The 24,258-nt window shown below is 34.1% G+C and overlaps 2 protein-coding genes across 5 annotated transcripts; one reads left to right on the top strand and one right to left on the bottom strand.

The window, feature by feature from the left end:
- Positions 1 to 3,141: 3,141 nt before the first annotated feature.
- LOC100249768 (uncharacterized) lies at positions 3,142 to 13,126 on the bottom strand. Of its 3 annotated transcripts, XM_019225324.2 has the most exons (10): positions 12,804 to 13,093; positions 11,536 to 11,639; positions 11,224 to 11,282; positions 10,348 to 10,482; positions 9,379 to 9,626; positions 8,101 to 8,220; positions 7,837 to 7,993; positions 5,424 to 5,563; positions 5,291 to 5,326; positions 3,142 to 4,393 (listed from the first exon to the last, which is right to left on the bottom strand). In XM_019225324.2, the coding sequence occupies exons 4-10, from the start codon at positions 10,421 to 10,423 to the stop codon at positions 3,596 to 3,598; spliced, it is 1,575 nt and encodes a 524-aa protein (XP_019080869.1). In that variant the 5' UTR covers positions 10,424 to 10,482; positions 11,224 to 11,282; positions 11,536 to 11,639; positions 12,804 to 13,093; the 3' UTR covers positions 3,142 to 3,595. The 3 variants fall into 3 exon arrangements, with proteins under 3 accessions (XP_019080869.1, XP_010660722.1, XP_010660723.1); XM_010662420.3 differs by lacking the exon at positions 11,224 to 11,282 and having other exon boundaries at positions 12,804 to 13,094; XM_010662421.3 differs by lacking the exons at positions 11,224 to 11,282; positions 11,536 to 11,639 and having other exon boundaries at positions 12,804 to 13,126.
- A 5,042-nt stretch (positions 13,127 to 18,168) lies between these two features.
- On the top strand, positions 18,169 to 23,859 carry LOC100265179 (uncharacterized). 2 transcript variants are annotated; one of them, XM_002274954.4, is made up of 7 exons: positions 18,169 to 18,597; positions 20,719 to 20,881; positions 21,333 to 21,533; positions 21,610 to 21,855; positions 22,628 to 22,775; positions 23,114 to 23,345; positions 23,419 to 23,859. In XM_002274954.4, the coding sequence occupies exons 1-7, from the start codon at positions 18,309 to 18,311 to the stop codon at positions 23,760 to 23,762; spliced, it is 1,623 nt and encodes a 540-aa protein (XP_002274990.2). In that variant the 5' UTR covers positions 18,169 to 18,308; the 3' UTR covers positions 23,763 to 23,859. The 2 variants fall into 2 exon arrangements, with proteins under 2 accessions (XP_002274990.2, XP_019080213.1); XM_019224668.2 differs by having other exon boundaries at positions 23,105 to 23,345.
- Positions 23,860 to 24,258: the final 399 nt, after the last annotated feature.

The raw sequence follows: 24,258 nt of genomic DNA, 5'->3' as shown, positions 1-24,258 counted from the left end.
GGATATGTTAGTTTCTGAACAAGGGTGGTTTGGGGAGTGAAAATTTGGACACTGCCTGGACTGTAACACACTGGATATGCCTGAGTAGTAAGTACTGGCCACTGCCCTCTCTTTTAAAAGTCTGAAACGCTGAGAGTTTAGAGTAAGACCTTCAGTTGTATGGCCGTACAAGCTACCCACAAGTCAACCTCTTCCATGAAGTTTTGGGTCCCATATATCTAACTTAAATTTATAAGAAATTTTGTATAATATTTACAGGTATGAATGCCAAGTTAAGGCTAACATGGGGGTGATCATATCATCAACTTTTTATCTGTTCAACGCTTGAATATCCTCCCTTTCCCTTTCTTTTGTTCTTTGCCCCATTTCAGGGAAAAGGGGAAAATAAAAGGGAGTTGTACGTACCCTAAAACCAGGAAATTAAGGGGAGTATGAATCATGATCACAACCAAGGGTTTGGTGGAGCAGACATACGTATATAGATGGGTGTTGGCCATGGGAGCTAGCTCATGGCCTTGGTGACAGAATCCATCACAGGATGATGAGTCATTTTCATATTTCCAACTTTCATCCATTGTCCCCCTACTCCTGCTTTAGAGGGCCTTTCTCAGCCTTTTAGCTAGCATCACTGCTACTGCTACTGCTGCTGCTATATTTTAATCAGCCTTATCTACATGGGGTCGAATTGAAATGTTTCCCTTAGAAAAGGAAACCCTTGAGAAATACTGATTGTAAAGAATTATATATGAGCATGAGTGACGTATGAATTGTGGGCAGCTGGACATGTTTTGGGAGGGTGATTATGGTGTTGGATAAGGCTTTAGGCAATGAGGAACATGGTGCCGCAAAAAAGCTGATAAAAATGAGGTGGTGTGTATGGTACAGAGTAATAAATATGGGTGATGCCATGCTGGTGCCACATGCTTTGACTTTTCAAATTTCATTTTGGATTGATTAATTTGCCCTAACTGTCAGGGGGGTGTTTGTTGATCTTTGACGTGTCGACCCACAACTCCCTGTGTGGTTAATGAAAAATGTTGAACAGGGGGATTTAGATATTGTGCAATGGTTCCAAAAGAGAAATATTGGGGAAGGACCCCGAAATAGAAAACCTGAGGGGTTATCAAATTGAGGGAAGAAAATGTCATGGTGGCATTAGGCACAGGGAAAAAGCTGGGCCAGAACACGCGAGATAGAGAGAGAGGGGTGGGGCGGGCGGCGTGTACGGAAGCAGCGGAAGGCAGAGAAAGAGAGGGTGTGGGATGTGGGATGTGGGATGGGTGATGGGTGATGGGTCTGATCAGGGACTGAGTCCCACCCTCATTTTTCTCATTTTACTGTGGGATCTGGCATGCCCCATTGCCCATTGTCTATAGGCCAATGCACTCCCACAGTGGCACCCATGACCCACCAATCTCACTCACAGGCAGATGTCTGACGCAACACACCTTTTCAAAATACGACCAAACACAATCCCATTTCTCAATCCGCAAGCCTACCTCACTCTCTCAGTCAGCCGTTAACAGCAAAACAGACATGACGGCTTTTCTCAGCCTTTGTTTTTTTGTGCCTCCACACCCACTCATCCCACCCAACCATTCTCCAACCCAACTGCTGACGTTAGCCCTCCACACTCCCCCCTTCCCAGTTGACTGCTTTTCTTTTTCTTTTTCTTTTTCTAACTTTTACTGCCATTCGCCACCCGTTTGTCGCTTTCCCTCTCGCATGGGGCGGTTTGGGCTTCAAAATCGAAAGCCCTTCAATGTAGATAAAGTTGAAAGGCCTGTGTATGTATTGGTATTGGGATCTGACGGTGATTTTGTCTTACCTTGTGTTTTGTTACTGTCCTTCAGGGAATGTCTCTCTGCCTCTTCTGCCTCTTGTTTCCTTACCTACCTACCTCTCTCATTTTCTACTCATTAATAACTTGCTAAATGGAACGAGGCAATGGCATGCACACCCTTGTGACCATGGAAAACGACACTGGAAATACAATATCAATAGATGCCCGCCCATTAACAGCCAAAAGCTTTGTAGGGAGGTTGAGACAGAGCACATTAGATTGTGGTGAGTGGGTTTAGAGACAAAGGGGACCCGGGGGCCACTCTTGTCTTGTTAAATAAGGTTTTCAACTTTTCGTTTTCTAGTGTGGTTAAAGTTAAACTAGATGTCCTGTTCACTCTTGCTCCAATATTTTTGTTTGTGGGTAATGGGTATGGTTGGTAGTAGGCAAAGTTTTGCAACCTAGTTTACAATCCCAAAACCATGGGAACTGATGGATGAACAAACTATCTTTTTGACTGGGAGTAGCACAGCACATGGTCAAAGAGCATGATGGCGTTTCTGCTAGCCTCATTCAGCAACGACTAGACAATGGTCTCTGCCCATTTTCCACTGCCCGTTCGAGTGTTGTTTTCCACTTTCTCAAAATACTTTCCCTTTTTGTTTTTATAAATATATTTAAAAAAACTTTTGCTGTCTAACCAAAACACCCAAAGATGCAACATTTTTGTGTAAAGGCACATTGGCACGTCACTCACACGTGATCCTTTCATCACCCAACCCCCTCTTCCTTCACCCATGCCCCACTTTGAGATCACTCTATTTCCACTTCCCTTTCTCTTTCATTATATTTTCAGACACTGCTTACCATCTCATCACTCTACAATGAAAAGTATTTCTTAAAGATGGGAGAAATGAACATCATTGTTCTCCGGGACCTTTGCCAACTTTATAAGATAAAGACTCCAAACACCCATGTTTAGAAAGTGATTACATAAATTATTTTTATAGAACATTTCTCATTTCTTCCTATCAAAGCATTCCCCCATCATTTTTTGTTTTTTAATTTTCATGATCTAACCATGCAATGCAAGTAAGCTCTAATTATCAACCCATCACTTTTCTGCAAAATAGGAAAGGCTAATTAATATGCTGGCCACATAGTCAACCGACTCACTTTTGAAAGTGTACGATGTTTGCCATTTTATGAAATAATACTGATAATAAAGTTCTCAAGAGAGGATTATCATGAGAGTAACCCAATTGATTAAGATGAACACGAGAAAATATGATTCCAGTAAGTAACATGATCCTGAATTCGAATTGAAAAAAAAAAAGATTCCCAAGAGAGGATAATAATAATTATAAATTTCGAAAGTCAATTCAAGTTAGATTCAAGCCTTGGATATAGGACAATTGACTAAAGCTGAAAGATCATTCTGGATACATGGGGGTCATTTCAGGGCAATGGGTTTGGCCTCATCAAGCCAATCTCCCTTATCCTGCACCCGTGGTTGAGTTCCTCTTTTTTCTTACATTCAGAACTGCAATAGAATTATTTTAAACTCCATAAATCTAAAAGCAGTTGAAAATATAACTTACAAACATTTAGTTGCTATGTGAAAATTTTAATAATATGTATAATAACAGTCACAATGCAAGAAAGATTCTTGTGGAGGGAGATGATGAAGAAGCTTCAATCAGTTTTTTTAAATGCTTGTCCTGCCCCATGAACCCTTCTGTTTTCTTCCAAGCACCATAGAAGATTTGGAACCTTCTGTTTTCTTCCAAGTACCATAGAAGATTTGGAACTCTACCGCCTAGAAATTGGTGCCATTGGCAAAGATGATGGCTGGCCGTAGAAACCACCTTCTGAACCCTGAAAACTTTGGTAAGAATTTGCTGGAGGTGTTGTAAAGGAAGAAATGCTGGAGACTGGGGGCCCAACTGTTGGGTAGTTAGCAGCTGAAGGTGGCTGTTGTTGGGTCATGCCATAGCTGTATGGTATGTTAGTCATTGATCCAGCAGCCTGCATGTACTGGGGCACCTGATAGGGGGGCATAGGTGGCATTGGTGGCAATGGAGGAGGAGATGAAGGGGGAGGTGGTTGCTCACTCGGAGTTGATTGTTGGGTGGTGGTTGACACATTATGCTGGAGCTGGTCTAGATTTGGAAAAGCAGAAACTGATGGTTGAGGATTCTGAGGTGTGTAAGCAGATTGGTCATTCTCAAGCTTAGTTCTCTTTTCAGCAGGATAATCACCAGATGATTCTTTTGTTGGATTGCCAATCACACCCTCTGATGCCAAGGAGGAGAGAACAAAAGTGAGCATCTGGGCCGAGGATGTTGATGCGGTGAGCTTTGCTGCCACTGCAGCTGCTGCAGATTTTCTGGGATCTTCTTCAATGTGACCAGGTTTTTCGGGAAAAGACACCTGCCTTGTGAACATTACTGGAGCAGATTGTTCCACTGTTCCTGGTACAAAACTCAGAAGTGCTTCGGTGGTGCGAGTTTCCTTCAAACTCTGCTCAGCAAGCAATTGTGTGTTGTTATTACATTTTAGTAACCGTCGACACATGTTACCTGCCTGTTCTGCTTGGAACTGAGCAGCCTGAAAATCATGTAAAAAAACAGAGCACATCCTAAGAACGAGTATGAATACAAGTGGCATAACCAATAAAGTTGAACAGATTCTTACAACGAAATATTTTAAGCAGAATTTTGCAGGTAAATCTTATAGTTAGTGACACAAGCAAAAGTTGTAGAAATATTAGGGTCAGGTAGCTCATAGCTTCTAAAGGACCAGATGAGGAGGCAAAGTTGTATGCCTTCCAATAAAGCAAGGTGTAAACCTTAAAATGGTGAGGCATAAATACCATAATCTTGTTTTGATCTAAACACAGTACTATTTGAGGGAAATCAATAGAAGAAAAAATATTAAAAACTTCAATGAAACACAAGTGCATTAGATTCCAATAAATGAAGGTTTTGAATGAAATTTATTTGTTCATGGCTTGATCCATAATTTGATTTAGCCAGAGATTTTACTTTTTTTCCATGTTTTGATACAGTATCATACTTAGATCTTCTATTAACCATAGTGTGTTTTAAATGTCAACTAGAAGTACATGGCAGAAGCTACAATAGACGGTGTTTGAATGTCAAACATAGCACTAAGACCTTTTTTTATTAGATAAAACTTTTTTTTGGTTCCCATTGGGACTCGAACTTGGAGCCTCCCATAACCCATCCCAACCACTTATAGCACCGAGACCTTAAGCAAAGAATAATAGAATTCAATTTTGACTTACATATGAAAAATCTCATCTGCATGGAGAAAGAGGAGTCACGCACACACAAACAGAATTAAATTTTATCCTCTTAGTGACTGAAAATTGCAGTCTCCAACTAAAGCTTGACGTGTCTAATCTGCTTAATTTGAAGGAATACCAAGAAAGCCAAATCACATTTCCACCAAGTGAGGTTGATAAAGAGCCAAAATAATTACCTGGAGTTGATTACGAACTTGATCCAGTTTGAATTCCTAATAAGAAAACCACATCAGCTCTCCAGAAGCAAAAAAATAAGCAAGATTTCAAAATGCCAAATTTTAGTACAAAAAGATATGTTGGCCAACCAACCTGCTCCTGAAGAGCCTCTCTCAAATTAGACACGAGACTTGCTCTGGATGATTCAACTAATGTAAGCTGTTCGATACAGTCTCTCAGAATAGTGTGTTGCCCCTGCAGCTCCTCTACAAATCCAGACCCATTCTGTTGTGCTGTTCAAGAAAGAAAATTTTCTAATGAAAATCCAATAATATTTGAGCAAATATATATTCAGTTGGTTGGAAATCATGGAAGATGAAAAAAAAATGGAGAATAGCTGCTCAGAGGAGAACATAATTGTGAACAATATTTATGAAGTGGCCAATATAGCTGAAAATGTTTTCAAAAAGAACCAATATTAACAACAATATAAAATTCAGGAATTTAATCAAGTATTTGAAACTATGTTCATACTAATATGTGTAAAGGCCTGACAGATGAACTGATTATAACATATTCATCTGAGATTGATCGTTAATTTAACTTCTGCTCTAACTTGCTGAATCTTCAGATCAATTAACTCTAAATTACTTACTAATTTGAATTAAGGCAGAAAGTGCATTTAAAAATTTTGCTTCATCACACTTCAAATCAATATGATCCACTTTGTGATTTCTTTAAAGAATTAAAATTCAACAGCAGTAGGATATGCCAGTTCTCATCTTATCAAACTTAAAACAGTTCCCATATTCTAAAAGGTGAGATCATAAAACGGTAGTCTTGAGAAAGTTCTAATGTGACTCCAAGTAACATCAATACTTTATTCCAACAGTTCCAGTTCATACATTTGACAAGGCAATGACGTTGGTTCAACAACATATCAGTATGAGATCCAGTTGTGGAGTATGGTGACAATATGGGATCTGGTTGTTGAGAGATTGGAAGAGTGAATGGCCAATTGGAAGAGGCTATATTCATATAATGGGAAGAGTTATTAGTTCAGAGCACCTTAGCAGGCATGCCTACATATTTGATGTCCAACTCCATACTCACTGGGTCAGTGAGGAAGAGGCTTCAGAAATTGCAGTGGGATTTTCTCTAGGATGGGTTTGTGGAGATGAAGAACACTCATTTGATCGATTCGAAGGTCCTTTGTAGTCCTAAAGCTGGATGCCATCTGTGTAAAAGGGATCTGGTAATAATGAACAAAGCATTTTTCTAGGCAAAATTGTTGTCATAACTTACCTAGTCCCAAGGATAGCTGATGGTTCCTTTAAAACAAGGGATTGAGGGTGAGTTTCAAGGAGGTCAGAGAAGACGCTTTGGCATGAGCCTTTGGCATGGAGAGATGTCTATAAGGAGAGTTCTGAATTTGAGCTAGCAATCAATAAGGATGCTTTGGAAGAGTATTATTGGATATATAAGGTGGCAGTAAGATGTTGGAATATGAGATTTACTAGTGTATTTCAACAAGATTGAGCTTTGGCCCATATTCAGATAGTGAAGGTCTGATTGAGCAGAGGAATGCTATCTTTGGGAAGCTGTCTTCAGATTAATTATTCCTTGGCAAGTTTCATTACAAGAAACTGGTGAGAGGATGCGTCACAGGTCTCTGGACGAAAAAAATGTGGAGCCCTAAGTTTCCATTGAAGGTGGCTTTTCTTCATATGAACAACAGCTTAGGCAAAAATTTTAACCATGCCCAATCCGGGTTGTATGAGTAAGAGGGGGGAGGGCCTAGGCCATCTTTTAATTCAGTGCTTTTGGCTTGGGAGATATGGTCTTTATTTTTATACCTTTTTGGGATTCATTTGGTGTTATAAAAAACTTTCGAGGCAGTTATGGGCAAGTTGGAAAGTTTGCAGAGGGGACTTAGGGGAGAAGAGATGTTTCGTTGGCAGCTCATATGGGATTCATAGAAAGAAGAGTATTATATAACATTCAAGGAAATTAAAGATTTCACAAAGGAAATTCAAGAAATTGATCCTGCATACTCCGTTGGTCGTCGGCCTCTAGGGTGAATCTTAATAGAACCTTTTTGGACTTTATAGGAGGCTGAGATGTATTACTGAGCATGGAGCAATGCTTTTTTTATTTTTTTTCTGTTCCTTTTCTTTTTCTTTTTTTTCCCTTCCTCTTGGGTTCTCTTCTATGCTTTCAAGTATACTCAAGTTGCAAGCATTATTGTGCTTTCAATACATTAATCTGCTAGTTAAAAGTTCAAATATAACAGAATGCATGTAAATCTGATAAGCATGAACTTGGCTACAAAAACTTATATATATACAGTGTATGCATCATATATCCACCGCGGAATCTTTAAGCAACAGGAAACAGTATTAAGTTAAATTAACAAAGACTATCATATAGGAGTAGAGAATATAGTGTATGCATTAACTGTATAGATTGGAAATTTAAATATTGTTTTTATGATAAAAAATAATAAAAAACCTACTATAGGAAGCTATTCTTTGGTTTCAAAAAAGAAACCCCATGCAGGAAATACCTGAATTAATACCACCATCAATTCCCTTATCTGCTTTCTCAACATAGCTAATAGCATTAGTGCATTTTCTCAATATGACATCTTCATCAAGTTGACCACCATAAATAACTTGATAGCCCGAAACTATTTTTTCCAATGTATTTCCAGCAGACTGCTTCTGCTTGATGGAAAAGAAATAAGGGACAGTATTAATCCTTAAATCATATCAAAAGATACAATCTCTAAGGAAACATGTAGCTGGCACAGAAAATAGGAGTTACTCACCAGTTTAAAGCCTAAATGCTTCCCATTTCTATTACTGTTTTCCAGTTGCCTTCCCCCAAACTCTTCCTTAAGAATTTGGCCACGAGAACCAAAAACTTTTCTTTCTTCCCATATACCAATCTGGCAAGAAACAGTAAAAATGCAATAGTAAGCAATAATTCATGCTTATTTTCACAACAACCACTTATGATTTCAACTTTGATGTCACACTCAGACTTGGGAAAAATTGCAAAACAAAATGCCAAACTGGAAAATTTTTGCTAAATATCACAAATTTAAATCAAACATGGAAAACCATAATGGATTCACAAGAAGAAGAAAAATCCCAAGATTCAAATATTAGAACTAAAGAACCCAATTCCAAGCCACATACAATTTTATTTATTTTTTGATAAATAATCCCAAGCCACATACAATGAAACACTCAATCAATACTTGACATGAAGGTCAGACAAACCAAAATTCACAAACTTGGCTTTCAATCAAGATCATTGATAATTAGCTAAGGAGAAGGATACTATAATGGGAATAATAAAATTCAAGATGCAACCAGCGAATTTGTGAATAATGCTTCACAGAGGAACATTTTGGTCAAAAATAATTGGTAACATATATATCTGCACTGTCAAAAAGAACTGGAGATGGAAAAGGCAATTATCGATTATAATTTATTAGGTTATTTTCTATTGGGTACTCACTACAAAAGTCAGCATCCAAGAAGGTAGCAAGTACACAACACGTGAGGAGCACTTGGGGTCCACTAATGTCTGAACGACTTATTGCCCTTTCTCTATTCTTAGTAAAGAGTTAGAGATAAAGCACTAATAAGCTATCTACACCAATTGCTTCCAACATTTTGTTCTAAGAATCAACATTATTATGATTAAAACTTAGTGTTATATAGAATGCAAATAAAAATAAGCACATCTCTTCCACACTTGATGTTCCCAAGGAATTAAAATTCATGTTACTAATAACATCATGGCATTCCAAACTCTTTTCAACAGCATGGTAGAAACCAAGCAAAGATATCTAATTTTTCTGTCTAGAGTAATAAGAAGCAAAAATCCAGACTCTTGCCAAATATTATGATATAAAGAGAAATGAGTCATTAATCATGGTACTATTAGAAAACAGAAAAATCAGGGTAGAAAGAAAGAAATGGATCACAATTGTCAAGACCCCCTATACTCAAAATAGAACCTACATCTCTGACTGTATACATCCACAGTATAGGCAAATGCACCTAACAAGAACACAAAGTAAAGACAATCATACCAGACGCAGTACAGCATTTCTTCCAAACTCATCCCCATTCTCCATTACGTCACGGAGAGCATCAGGAAGAACCTTCCAAAATTCACCAACAAACTCTGAACCCTTTCGCCTACTATTCTGCAAGATGTCATTTGCAAGATATAGGAAGGCGAGTCGCTGCTCAGATGGGGAACAATGAAATTGTCTATCCCATGTTTCAACAACTTGTTTTGCTTTATTCATATGGAAAATACACCAATGTGATAAAGCTTAACCGTGTTAAGGATAGCACCTTTGGTACAAGTGGAATGAATGGAAAAGAAGTAATAGAAGAATATGAAGAGAGGTCAAGTTGTATTTCAAAGATGGTCAGTCATTAATAGTAATTATGATAATGACTAACCAAGGCAAGATATAGGACAAGAAACGAACACAACAAATTCTCATAAACCAACTATACTGGCCCAACTTCTTTAAAATCAAATGAAAATTTCATACATATCCCCAGAGGCAGAACAGATATATATTGATAAAGACTTAAATGTATCCATGCCCAGAAAAGAGAAAACATGCACTAAAAGAAAAGACAAAACCAAATACACCATGTAGTGTTAAGGAGAATGTTTATCAATAAACACTAATGAAACACAATGAAAATATTCTTCGAACGAAAAACTACACTTCAAAAAAATAGAATGTTCTACAATTGTAATCCACTTAAAAACAATTTTGGTCCAAAGTGGTACCTTATAAAGATAATTTACGAATGCAACTACACTTTAGTTTAACAACAATGAATGATGTGACTTGTAAGAGAAGGAACCAACAAGTGGGTGTTTAATTGTCATTGTCAATCTAACTCTAAGAAAGAAGGCTGGCCCCTTTATAGAAGTAAAAACAGTCAATAAATTTATATTGAACAAAATATGAACAAGAAGAAAGAAAGAAGATATAAAATTTCCAATCCATATAATGTAGTTAAGAGGATACTCTCTATGCTCTGTTGTGAACTGTTGAGCTTGGACAGCTTTTCGATCAAAATCAGTGGATTGAATGTACTTCCCATTGCTTCAGTTAAATGTCAGCCCAACTAATGAAAGACTAGCACAACCTTTGAAGAAAGACCTTAAAACGGGGGTAAAAGGATAAAGAACAAAAGTTAACAGAAGATTCAAGATGGCATATAACAGAATATATCAAAGACAGAAGTATGATATCAGCCAAAAAAACAAAAACCGACAAGTTTGTGGCTGCAACACAACATGATGGACTTTTACACATGAAAACAAAACTTAGCTGCTGCACAGAAAATCAATGTCATAAAGGCAGTTCTATCTTATCCTACTTAGGAAACTAAGAAAAACATATGAAAGCAAGAGAAAATTAGTTGAACAACTGGAGATACAGAGACTAGATTGAAAAAGAAAGCCTCAGGAACTGTAAGTGTATGTGGATGTACATTTACAAAGAGTAATGTTCCAAAAAACTGCTTTTAAGAGGTTGAACAGATGGATGTGTCATTATCATCTACATGTCATGAAAGCATTTGATATATAGCAACAGAAGTTTTAACCAGCCCACTTGGATACTACTTTGAACCATCAAAATGCAATAATCATAAAACTATCTCCAATACATTAGTAAATCACTGTTATTCAAAGACAGAATTGTCTTTGTAAACAAATGAGAACCGCAATCATCATATTTGGCAAGCAAGCCAATTCAAAGAATTTTATGTCGCGGTGCTCTGATTTAATTAAAATTTAATGACCAGAAATTACAATTATTAAGCATCAAAATGAAGCAGGATATAATAGGTTGCCATTGATTAATGAAGCCATCCAAGAGTAGCTATACAATCTTTACCTTGGAATAACGCTTCAATAGCTAGATTCTAACATGAGTTCCTTTCACTTCAATCCAATCTAGACATAAAAAATACCTTTAAAAAAAAGTGAAGATTACATATCCGTTTAATGACACAGAATTGCTGTATTGTTCCACCATTACAGTTATATCAAATGCTACATAGGGCAAAGAAAACATTATCGAACAAAAGAAAAAACAAAACTTAGTAGCAAATTAGATGAAGTAAAACCCTAGGCTGCTTCCGACAGTAACATGAGGCAAAAGCAATAATCAAAACTACTGATTAAATGGAAAAGAGAGGAAACGAACCGGTTAAGGAAAATGCGGTTGAGGTATGAGAGAATCAACGGCGGGTAACGATACTTTGGTAGGTTTCGTCATTCATGAATTTTATGTGATAAACCTCCAATGATCTATATCAAATCTCAAGAATTTTATTTGTTAGTCTTGTTTTTTGTTCAATTAGAACAATTACTAAGAATGCTATTTAGGCCAAAAAAAAAATCATAGAACAAAAAATAAATAAGCAATTAAAGAAATAAAACTCCAAAGTGAATTAGAAGAGAGAAAGAGAGTTAATGATATGACTGATGTTCCAGGCCAAGTGAAGAGTAGAATGTAGAGATTTGAATTCCAAAAAATTCCTAGTTTAGGGATTTTGACATCCTTGCCAAGGCGGGCACAATCTAAGTAAGCTACGCGATCGAAGGTTTTGTTTGGACTAAAAAAATGGACATCTCCAGTACATTAGATCAAGGGAAATGATCCTGTTTTCCCATATAAGGTGTTCTCATGGATTTTTTTTTTTAATAAATAAATAAACTAATTAAAACATTTTCCAAAAAAAAAGGCAAAGAAAAAATCTTTTAAAGATGTAGAGTTATGCTAGAATCGCTATAAATACTGCATTTAATTGCTAAAATTGGGTAAACTAAATGATCTTTTTTAAATAAAATTGAAAAACGGCTAATCATTTTTCTTGAGCATATGATCCTAATCTAACCATTTTTCTGTAGTAAATGCTAGCTTAATCTTGAATGCTGTACATCAAACCCCAAACCATCTCACTTCATTTCAGTGATGCAAGAACACGGTGCCAACAGCAAAATGAGTTCTTTCTCAAACCTCAACGTTTTCAACCCACGTTCTTGCTCAATTCTACAACTTAGCATTACAATAACAGAATCTTAATTACAGCAAAACCCTCTTCAAATAGCACGGGAGTAAAAGAACCTTCCCAATGATCAACCACTGCCATAAACCCTATTCAAATTAGTACCCACGACAAAAATTTCCAACTATCAACACTACCATAAACCCGCCTCAATTAGCAACATAAATCCTAACATTTCCATTATCAAGAACACTACTATTCCGCCCATTCTTTATCGTTTTTGTTCCACCATTACAGTTATATCAAATGCTACATAGGGCAAAGAAAACATTATCGAACAAAAGAAAAAACAAAACTTAGTAGCAAATTAGATGAAGTAAAACCCTAGGCTGCTTCCGACAGTAACATGAGGCAACAGCAATAATCAAAACTACTGATTAAAAGGAAAAGAGAGGAAACGAACCGGTTAAGGAAAATGCGGTTGAGGTATGAGAGAATCAACGGCGGGTAACGATACTCTGGTAGGTTTCGTCATTCATGGAGGTTTATGGGCGGAATTGTTGGGGTTCGAAGAATTCAAATTCTTGGTCCTTGGTAATGAAATTCTCAAAGTCGAGAGAGAAAGAGCAGTGAATGGGGGCTGAGGTTTCGGCTCCAGTTAAGAGTTGAACGTGGGGTTTTGAATTCCAGAAAAGTCCTTAGCTTAGGGATTTTGTCATCATTCCGAGTTAGGGAGCAGAATCCGGGAAAGCAATGCCATTGCTTCAGACGACGTCGTTTCAAAGCAAGGTACGGAGGACGACGTCGTATCCAAGGTCATATTTGATGTACGAGAAAATAAATTTTCCCTACAGTACCTTACAAGCTTTTGGTTTAATCGTTGGTTTAAGTTGTTAACTTAAAACTTATTTTTTTAATTCTTGTTTTAATTTAAGTATTATAATTATTTGATAAAATTAATTTAAAATTTATTTTCAATTATTAATTTAACATTTTTTATCTTCATAAATTATAAATAGAGTAAAGAAGGTCAAAGTAATTATGAAAATCGTGAAATAACAAAAAATATCACAAAACTAGTTAAAGCAAATGATGATAAAAAAGTAAAATAAAGACATGAATTTAAAAATAAGTTAATTATTTTTATTTATTACTTAAATTTGTTTTTGACTTTAAGTCATATCATTAAGTTGTTTTACTAAATATACTTAATTACTTAAATTAAGTTATTAAGTTGTTTCTCAAACACCTACTTATCATTAACATTCCTAATTACTTTCATTTGAATGATTTGTTTGTATGCATTTTTTTTATTTTTTATTTTTGAAAATCAAAAATAATAATAATTCTTATATTAAGTGTCATAAATTTTAAAAACCTATTTTGAATTTATTTAAAAATTACTAAAAATCTATTTCACAATAGGGATTGAGTAACCACTTATGACAAGTCTCACTTACAAATTTTTTATAACTTTTTATTTTATTTTTATCCTTTTTATAAAATAAAGATTTTTATTGTTGAATTTTTTTTATAACAAAATATAAATTCTATTAAATTAAATCTTTTATTATTAATTTCTTGATATAATATATTTAAATTTATAAAAAAATGTATTTTAATTGAATTATGAGATTCATTTTTAATGAATTTCTTTCAAAAAATTTATAATTTTTTTATTTTATATTTATCATTTTTATAAAATAAAGATTTTTGTTATTAAATAATTTTGTTATATAATTTATCTTTTTCTTAAATCAAATTTTTTATCATTCGATTCATGTAATAAAATTAAAATTATAAATACAAAACCTATTTTAATTGATTTATAGAAATATGTTAAATCAAAATATATTTTTAATTGATTTTTTTTAGAATAAAAATTCTTATCTTTAATTATTTAATAAAATAAAATTATAATTCAATATAAACTAATTTATAAAAACCAAATTTTCATTAAATATACATTTTTTAAGATGGGAATATTAGATGAAGGTTTGATACCAATTTTTATTTTTTTTTCTTAGTAAAAGCTATAAATAATTGTTATGTACCATGCTTAAGTATAACTTAAGCAATGTGATATTATCTGATAAGTATAAGGTTAAATTTACAAAAAATAATCTATTTCAAGAGTTGTTTTCATTATTAAGTGATCAAATTAAATTCAGCACTAAAACTTAAATTATACATTTTTTCATTTACATTAATTCAACATTTATAATTTAACACTAAGGTTTGCGTATTTAATTTTCAATTTTATCATATAGTAGATGAGTTTATACTTTTTTTATTTAAGAATTCTTATATATATATATAACAAAACAAGGTTAATTTAATTAAGAAAAACACCTAAGAGGATAAGGTGAATTGGGTATTTAAACCTCTTAAAAAAAAAAGTTCTTAAATAAACAAGTAATAGAACAATGAATGTAAAGAAATAAGAATTAGAGAAATTGCAAACACGATATTTATAGTGGTTCAACAATTACTACCTAGGTTCACTCTTTTCAAACTCCTTCTAAACAAGGGTGTCTTTCTTTAAGTTCATCCTCAACCTGAAGTTTCAACACTCAAACCTTAATAATATATGGATTTTAAAATACTCAACCTAACACAATAAAGACTTTTAATAGAAGAGAAACTATGATAAATATAAGGTGTACTATAATGATTTGCAAGTGATGAATTTAATGCACCAAAAAGACAAAAGAATAGAGAGTTAAATTCAAGTGTCAGATCTCTCACATATTTATAGGTTTCTAACCTCCAACACCAAAAAGTGCATCAACAGGCCTTTCTTAATGGAATTTTAGTCAATCGATTGACTAGTCATTGAACATTTAATGCATGATAGGTGACTATTAAGAATTCAATCAAACTTTGACCAAGAAAGGGTTTCCCTTTACCAAGAAAACAATTATTTTGGAAAATAGAGAAAGTTTTTACACCCCTTAACTGACCTTTGATTGGGAAAGGGCAATTGGTTGATCAATTCCCTAATAGGTTAAGCCCATTCAATCCTACTCTTGACCGATTGGACTTTTTTAGCTCCAAAATCAATTTTTTTCAATTTTAAGTCTTTTTAACAATTAGGCAACATCCTTAAGTACTTTTTATAAATCAATTTTTAGTAATTTTGACTAAAGTTATGCATCCATACTCGAGATTATGAAAGAAAAGAACTTTTAAGGCTTAAAATGAGGATAAAGAAAGATGCATGTTTAAATAAAAATCTTAAGTGCACCTAAGTATTTATCTTACGTTGAGTTCATAAACTTGAAAGGTCTATTAGTTTGAGAATTTTAAAACACATAAATATATAGATTTACCTTATATTCATAAAAAAATTTAAATATAAGATTGTAAAAATTTTTGAATATCTTAAATAAATCTAAAAATGATTGGGAAAATTATTGAATAGGGTGGGGCTGGGTGAAAATGACTCGGAGGGTCATCCAATCTGATAATTTTTTTGAAGTCCTATTTTTTTTACCATATCAATTTGCCATTTCAATTATAATTTTAAAATACAATTATTTTAGAAAAGTAAGAAGGGGGAAAAAAATCATTTGACTTTCATTGTTGCAGTGCCCTTTTCGCCTGAGCTTTCATTTTCTCTTTATCATTGAAGTGTTTTCATCGTTATAAAAGCCATATTTTGCACTTCCATTTTGCCATTATTTTGGTGTCGTCTTTGCCTAAACCTTTTTTTTCTCATCATAGTTGAGGTGTCTTCGTTGTTATCTTTCTGTGTCATTTTCGACCTCATCTTTCTCATCATTTGTCAAATGTTTTTTTTTTTTTTCATTTAATTTGAGAAATCTTATTTTCTATGATTTTATGGGGGTCATTTTGGGTACCTATTTACATTGATTTGAATTTCTAGGTTTTGACCAACTAAGGTCATGTTTTGTGGTTTATGGTAAGAAGATTGTTGATATTGGGTTGGTACTATTTAACAACCATCATGGAAAGACATTTTTGTAGTATATTTTATAAGTTTAAAACTTCAAACTTATATAAGTGAAATCTCAAAAATCAATGGAAGTCTAGAACCAAGGCTAAGTCGGGGAGAGAAGCAACGTGAAACATTTATAAGTTAAGTTGGAATGAGTTATGTTTGTTTTTGTTTTGTTTTCTCTTTTATTGTTCAAAAGAGTTATTTAATTAAAGTTCATATATGGTGTTGCATAATTGTAATGAATTTTTTTAATGTTTTTATAATTGAACTAGCAAAGTTACTGGTTTATGGTTTATTGGTCCAACTGATTATTGAACCGTAATTGAATAGGTGACATCATAAATATATAATTTAAATTTTATTAAAAACTAAATAATTATAATTTTTAAAATATATAAATAATTAAAAATTTTAATATATTTATTCATCTTCTCTTTTATATTAATAGATAAAATCATGACAAGAATAAAATTTACTAATCTATTAATATTTGTAATTCTCTTATCTTAAAAATTATCAATTGTTTATTTGTATTTATTATCTTAAAATTAAATATAGATAAATAAAAATATTTATTATCTAATTTTGGTTGGTTAGGTTTTATTTTTTCCTATAAAATTTACATACTTGTTTAATACGTTCACATACCTATTTAAGAGATTTTAATCTTACACCCGTCTAATAAGTTTACATGACTTAATCGTCACAGTTTATTTCATGTCTTCTTAGAAAGACACTAAAACCCCTTAGAGACCCACTTCCATTGCCACTCTTCCTATTTCTTTCTTATCCCCCGCTTCTATCCACCACCACCACTTCTCTGTTTTCCTCCATGCCCTATATTTATTTGTTCTCAAAAAATAAGATAAAAGATGATAAAAGAAATTGACAATTATGATTTAGGGCTAGTTAAAGCAGATAATGGATTTAAGTTTCACGTATTTTGTATAATTGATGCTAAGGATATAAAATATGAAAAACAAAACTATTCTTGAAGAAAATAAAAAAAAGTGAATGTATCTGCGAGTCCTATTCTTCTGTGACTTTTATATATTCTTCATTTTTACTTTACTCTCACTCTTTTACTCTCTTATTTTGATCTCCAAATGCCTACATTTATTTTACCTTTTAAATTTTTTTAAATATTTTAACATTTTCTATTTATTTTTGTATTAAAAAAATTGAAAAAGAAAAGCACTACATATTAATAGACTTTTACTTATATCTTTTAAATTTTTATTTTTCTAATTCAATTTAATTTTATGGTTTATAATTATATAAGTTAAATTTTAAGTAAAAATAAATATTTTCTATAATTTAAATATATTTTTAGTCTTATTTTTATTTTCTTATTTTATTTTATTATTAATAATATAACATTTTAGTAACATTGTTGAAAGTAATCAATAAAACTTTCCTTAAAATTGAATATTAATAATATAATTTTTAAAGTGTAATTTCCATATATTTGAAAGAAAGCAATGTTTATTTTTTATAGATTTTTTTTGCATATATTTAGCATTTTCATAATAAAAAATCATGTTGAAATCATTTAAAAAATAATTTTAATATTTTCATTTTAAATTATATTTTGAAAATAATTAAATTAAAACTCACTTTTTCAAATCAAGATTTTACTTTTACACGAGAATTTAATTAATTTATTTTTATCATTAAAAAAAATGAGGTGATATAATTTAAATTCATTTTATACAATTTCCATGTTTTTTTCCTATTTTTGGTATTACGAGAAAAATCATATCTTTTAACTAAAAAAAACCCGCGTTTTGAACCCTTGACCCTGAGAAAACATGTTTTTCACTGGATTTAATATAATAGGTTACAAAATAAAATAAAAATTATTATTTTGGCCAAGTAGAAAGAAAACCAAGAGCTGAAGCGAAGCCGGACGAGCTCAAACTAGGGAATCGGGGAGCTGGGAAACCTCATCTCTAGATGCACAAGACCCTGGTTTAATTCCAGGACTGGAACACAAACAGACTGATGGGGTGCATTTGCATCCGATCCAGACGGAGGCTACTGTCCTTCCACGTATTTCTCTGGGTATGCTCGATCTTTACTTTCTTTGGCCTCTTTCTTCTCACTATGAGATCCGTCGACCCTTCTATCGGAAACCCGTTTCCCATCAAATCTCTTGAGGGAAATGTGAGTTTTGGAAGCGATATAAAGGGGTGCGCCACGGTCGAAGAAATGGGGGAAATTTTTGTTGGAGGGTTTCGGGAGGAGAACCTCAGAGTCAGAAGGATGATTCAAGATCACTTTGCTTTGCATGGTATATGTGTGCTCAATTTTGATGAAATTTCTTTTTTTAGTTTTAGCTTGCTTGCTTTTGGTATGTGTTTGGTAGCTGAGAAAACCAACCGCTCTGCTCAGTTAAGACTAATGCTACTATGTGGGTTATAAAACATTTAATTGAAGGAGAAATGGTTTTGCATTGATCGTATAGCTTGAGATACTGCACTATGTACTTGAATGTGGTAATTTTGATTGCGTGTTTTATACCAACATGTTCCCTTCTATATTATCCTTTCAGGCCCACGAGCCCTCCCTCTCATGTAGATATTGTTCGTTTTGGACCGATAAACCCTCATGACTTATCACATTTATTTCTAATGCTCCTCTCCCTTTCATGTAGATATTTTTCGCTTTGAGTCTAATAGACCCTCACATCTTTATAACGTGTATACACATTTAAGAGAAGATCACTGCATAGTGTTAGAAATTTCTTCCCTTATTCGATGTGGATATATGACCCCCCCCCCCATGTAGACACAACATTGTCATTGTGTCCCATGGGATTGTGGGGCTAGACAAATAGACATCCTTTGTAGGATGGGATGATAGAGTCCCACCGAGGGGTAAATATTATATCCCACATTAGATGGGAGAAGAAGTTTTTGATACTATATATGTGATAAACTTCTCCTAATTGTGTAGACTCATTTTAAAGTCATAAGGATCATTGTACACAGAGTGGACAATTTCTAACATGGAGGGAGCAGGTCATCACATGTTTTGTTTTGGAATCTTTACTATTTCAATGCATATTTGTTCTTTTGTTCTTCAAATTCACATGCATTGCCTATTGCCTACTGCCTACTGCCTACTGTGTTTGCAATAAACTGGATAACTCAAAAACCAGCTTTATAGAAGATAATAACTTATTTAAGAATTTCAGTTTAACAAGAAGATTTATCTTGAAATTATGTTATAACTATGCAAGTGGCTCACTTAAACTCTGTTATCCTTCATTTTTTGAGTGAAAGTGCATACCTCCAATGATCACTCTATGACTCCATTACACCAATGATCTGGCACTGCTCTGGGATAAGCAATTTTGAAGTGAAAATTTGTCTAATAAGTAATACCAGTTTGATGGCATTGAAAATAATCGAGCTTCTGAGTTTTATGTTTAATAAGCAATAGGAATATGTGGATAACATTAACATCATATGTGTTTTTGGAAATTCAAAGCATGTAAATGTGTTAAAGAGGAAAAGAAGGATAGATCTGATAGACTTTCTTTCCTTGGTTTGACTGGGCTTAATCCAAATTTCTTTTCCACCACTGGTATTTTGTCCCTTTTCTCCTCTTTTTTTTTTCTTCCATACTGCTCCTTCATTCTCTTTGTAACGTATAATTGTTAATAGCCGAAACTTGGAAAGATTTGGTGTTCATGTGTCGTTTTAAGAGGATTTAATATGCAACTGAAGGTTATGATGAACATTTGATATTGTCTTATCAAATAACATTCATGCATGTGATATTCAGTTCATATACAGGTTGAAATACGTATGCCTCTAAATTCCAAAAGTTTGGAAAAGGGTAGTTTTTTTCTTTTAAATACTAGACTATCCTGATCAGGAAGAAGATATTGATGTTCCTGCCACTTTCTACTGTCTTCCTTTTTGAAATTTAAATTTTAGGCTCAGCTTTAGAATGACAAAATGTTTAGGCAGCAGGATCTCCTTTGAAGCATGTGGCAGAGGTTTTTGAAATAAATCATAGGATGACTTGATGCTGGACCACTGGTTTCCTTTTTCAATTTAATTAAATTTTATTTGCATGTCCTTGAAAATTTGCAATATCTCCTGCCAGGAAATTGTTTACACTATTGCGTGCTGTGACCATGTGCTGTCATTCTATTCAATTTTCCTAAGTGCATGTAAACTTGATCGAGTTTTATCTTCTTGATTTGAAGAGTCTACAGAGACAGTTTTCTCTTTTGTTATTTTCTTGTCTTTTTAATTTTTACTATCCCCTGTTATGAACATCATCATTAGTATGTGCCTATCTAAGGGATTTTGACATATGATTTTTGAGAGGGAAACCTGTGCTGTATCAAAAAATACTTGTGAGAGTCACATGCTCACATGTTTGATTTCTGTTTCAGGTGCTTCTAGAGTCCGCGACCTTCCTCCAGTGCATTTCTGTAGTCATGGTTTTGTGCTGGGGAAGGCATCAGAAGCAGGATTTGGCAATGAAATGTACAAGATCTTGACTGCTGCAGCATTGAGTATCATGTTGAACCGGTCCCTGATCATCGGGCAAACCAGGCATATTGGTTCTTTCTCCAGCCTTTCTGTTTTATATTCAAAATTGGCTTTTCTCTATAATGAATTTAGTTATAAACAAATGCTAGTTTTGTGTAGCCTTTTTAGATCCAATCTTTTTTATAGTGCTGTACTTTCACATAGAAGAAATGGAATGACAAAACCTCAATTTTTTTTTTTTTTTTGGTGGGGGTGGGGATGGGGATGCACCAGAAATAAATGTTAGTTCACGGCTTGGATTGTGTATCCAAGAAAAAGGTTGAAAAAAGCACTATATCTTGGATATGTTTTTACCAAATTGTCCATGAAAAATGTCTTTCCCTGATCATATTCAAATTTTACTGTAATAAAACAACATAATAGAATCGGGTACAGACTGAGAGACATAATTTGAAATTAAAGTCATAGTAGAGCTTTATTTCCACTAATCATTGCTTTAATTCTTTCTATTCAGGGGCAAATTTCCTTTTGGGGATTACATATCCTACACTGATCTTGCCTTTACCCTGAGAGAAGTCAAGCATCTGTGGAGACAGAATGGTTGTGAAGAGAAGTATGGAAGACCTCTGGTTGTGAGAATTGATAATTTTGAGAAGCCAGCACAAACCAATGTCCTTTGTAGCAATTGGAGGGAGTGGGAGCAATCTATCATATGGTAAAGTGAGAGAACTTTTTATGACCAACTCTTTTATGATTTACAAGTATCATGAATGATAATTGACCTTAAGCAGGTTCCAAGGTACAACAGATGCTGTGGCAGCTCAATTTTTTCTGAAGAATGTACACCCTGAAATGAGGAAAGCTGCTTCTGATTTATTTGGATCTCCAGAATTTCTTCTGTCTAGGGCTAACGTATATGGAGAGCTGATGAGAGTTCTAATATCTCCTTCAGATGATGTTAAAGCAGCAGTGAATTGGGTCCTTGGTGGTGGAGGGGATCCTGATATCTCATTGCACATGAGAATGCTTATGAATAGGTATTCCTGCTAAACAGATGAAAGTAGTGGGTTCCTTTCTTGGGTGACTCATTGAGGTTGATAGAAACTATTTCTAGTAATGATTTTATTTCTTCCAAAAATTTGCCTCTTTCTAAATGATCAATGATTCAGTATCAACCTGGAACAAACATAATTTGTTGGAAGAATCAAAATATTTACTACAGATGACTAATATTGCTTGATGAGTTCCTATCAGAAATGTAGAGAAAAAGAGGCAAAAAAAAAAAAAGGAAGAAAAAGAATAGACTGAAACTATTTGATGAGCACACTTACTTAGAGCATGCAGAATCTTTATTGTGACACCCAAACATAAAATGCAAATAATTTATCTTTTTAAAATTAGTTTTTTCTTTTACATATGAAAAAATTTCTAGCCAACCTATAAATTAAAATTCCCAAGGGTGCACATAGAAGTTGCACAGAAGTGGAATTTGTTTAATTGTATTTTATGTAGAATCTAAAGGGACAAATGCATCCTTGGTGGGAGCCAACAAGGATGATGGATAATAACAAAAATAATAACAAATATTAGAAACTACACCATTTCATGAATGCATAAAGGACCGTCCATATATTTTGATGAACCTAAATACTATGAAACAGAGACATGTGCAGATGTACTGGGTATACACCAAAGGCTGTGTAAAACATAGTGGAATAGTTAAATTCCCATGGAATGTCTGGATGTGGCTGCTGGAAGGGTGTGACTTCAACTGACTAATGATGCAGGTTCTTATGCCCTTTATATCAGGTCTGTGAGAGCAGTGCAGGCAGCGTTGAATTGCATCAGAAAAGCAATGCGCAATCTGCATGAGGTGTCTAGACCCAGGGTGGTATTGATTTCAGATACCCCATCTCTTGTAAAAGAGATCACACCAATCGTAGATGAGTTTGCAGAGGTAATTTGTAGTAACTCATATTGCCATGTATGATTTCAAAACATGTCTGTCTTTTAGTTTTTATACGAATGGTTAAATGTTGCAATCTTAATAGCGTCGATATTATAAAATTTTGATTTTGTTAGGCACTTATATCTATGTACTCTTAATTGCCTGATCAAGAAGCATTACAGAAATTTGAAGTCAGAAAACTGTTGTGTACTTTAATTTCCTTTATTATTATTAGTTGAGTTGATCCTTTATGACACAAGATCTCAACTCATGCTTTCTGATTGTGTTCATGGCAAATGAAAGATTTCCTTGCCCATTACCTCCTAATTTAGTTGTAGTCTTCCCAGGTTATTCATTTTGATTATCAACTTTACAAGGGAAACATATCTGCTGAGGTAAATGGAGTGCATAAGTTGGACTTCAGAGTGAAGGATTGGGGGCCAGCTCCTAGATGGGTTGCATTTGTGGACTTCTTTCTTGCATCACGTGCAAAGCATGCTGTTGTTTCTGGGGCTCACAGGCGTGTGGGAACTACCTATGCTCAGTTAGTCGCTGCATTAGCTGCAGCAAACAAACTCGGTACTTCTCTAGTTTCTGCTTCTAGATCCCTTTTTGTGATGAAGTTTTTTAATTTTCCTATTTCTTTTTTCAGAGGAGAGTACTTCTAGTTCCTGGAACTTTTCCTTCTTCAGCAGCTTCCAGAGTAATTTGTTGGTGGAAGGTTTGGTGACTCAAGTGGGCTGGGGACATGTTTGGAACAGATTTGCTGGCCCATTGAGTTGTCATAGCCAGTCCAATCAATGTGCTCACACACCACTTCTTCCTCCTGCTTGGTGGGATGGACTTTTGCAATCTCCCATTCCACGGGATATCCGCAGGTTGGAAGCCTTTGGAATCAATTTATCTGGTTTGGGTACATTCGATGAAAATCAGCTTCTAACTTTCTGTAATTCGAGGAAAAATATTGTACTAACTCTTCCAATTTCACAAATGTAGTAGTTTAAGCTGCACTTCTCTCCGCATTGCCTCCATTTCTCATGGTATCCGAATTAAATTGCTTCATTCTTCTGATAATGGCATGTGCAAAGTGGATGCATACCTCTGTCTTTTTGTATGCAATTGCTCTCTTGTTTTCTCCTCTATATGAGAAATTTCCAATTTTAAAGGTCACAGGATGTAGCAGATTTTCCCCATTTCTTAGATGGAGTCAAGACCATGGAGATGACTGAAGTTTGGAAGCTTGCAGGAATACTTCACAAAATTGGTTACTTTTACCAGGATATGGAAGATGATATATGGAATACATAATGTTGGAAATTTAAATTTCTTTGGATAAAGGATGGTTCTATATTAGGTAGGATGCTCTCTTATCCTTTAGCTGCATTAAAGGGATCATATTTCCTTGTAATGGATGTTGCATTTGTATGAAAATTTTCCTTTTCAGTATTTAGTCAATGTCAAGAATTGAGATTTGGGATTCTTGTTGATTTTT

The sequence above is a fragment of the Vitis vinifera genome, chromosome 14, assembly GCF_030704535.1.
Source record: "Vitis vinifera cultivar Pinot Noir 40024 chromosome 14, ASM3070453v1".
In the NCBI taxonomy this organism is placed as follows: Eukaryota; Viridiplantae; Streptophyta; class Magnoliopsida; order Vitales; family Vitaceae; genus Vitis; species Vitis vinifera.
The sequence above is the reverse complement of the archived record's forward strand: the minus strand, read 5'-3'. Positions and strand labels throughout refer to the sequence as shown.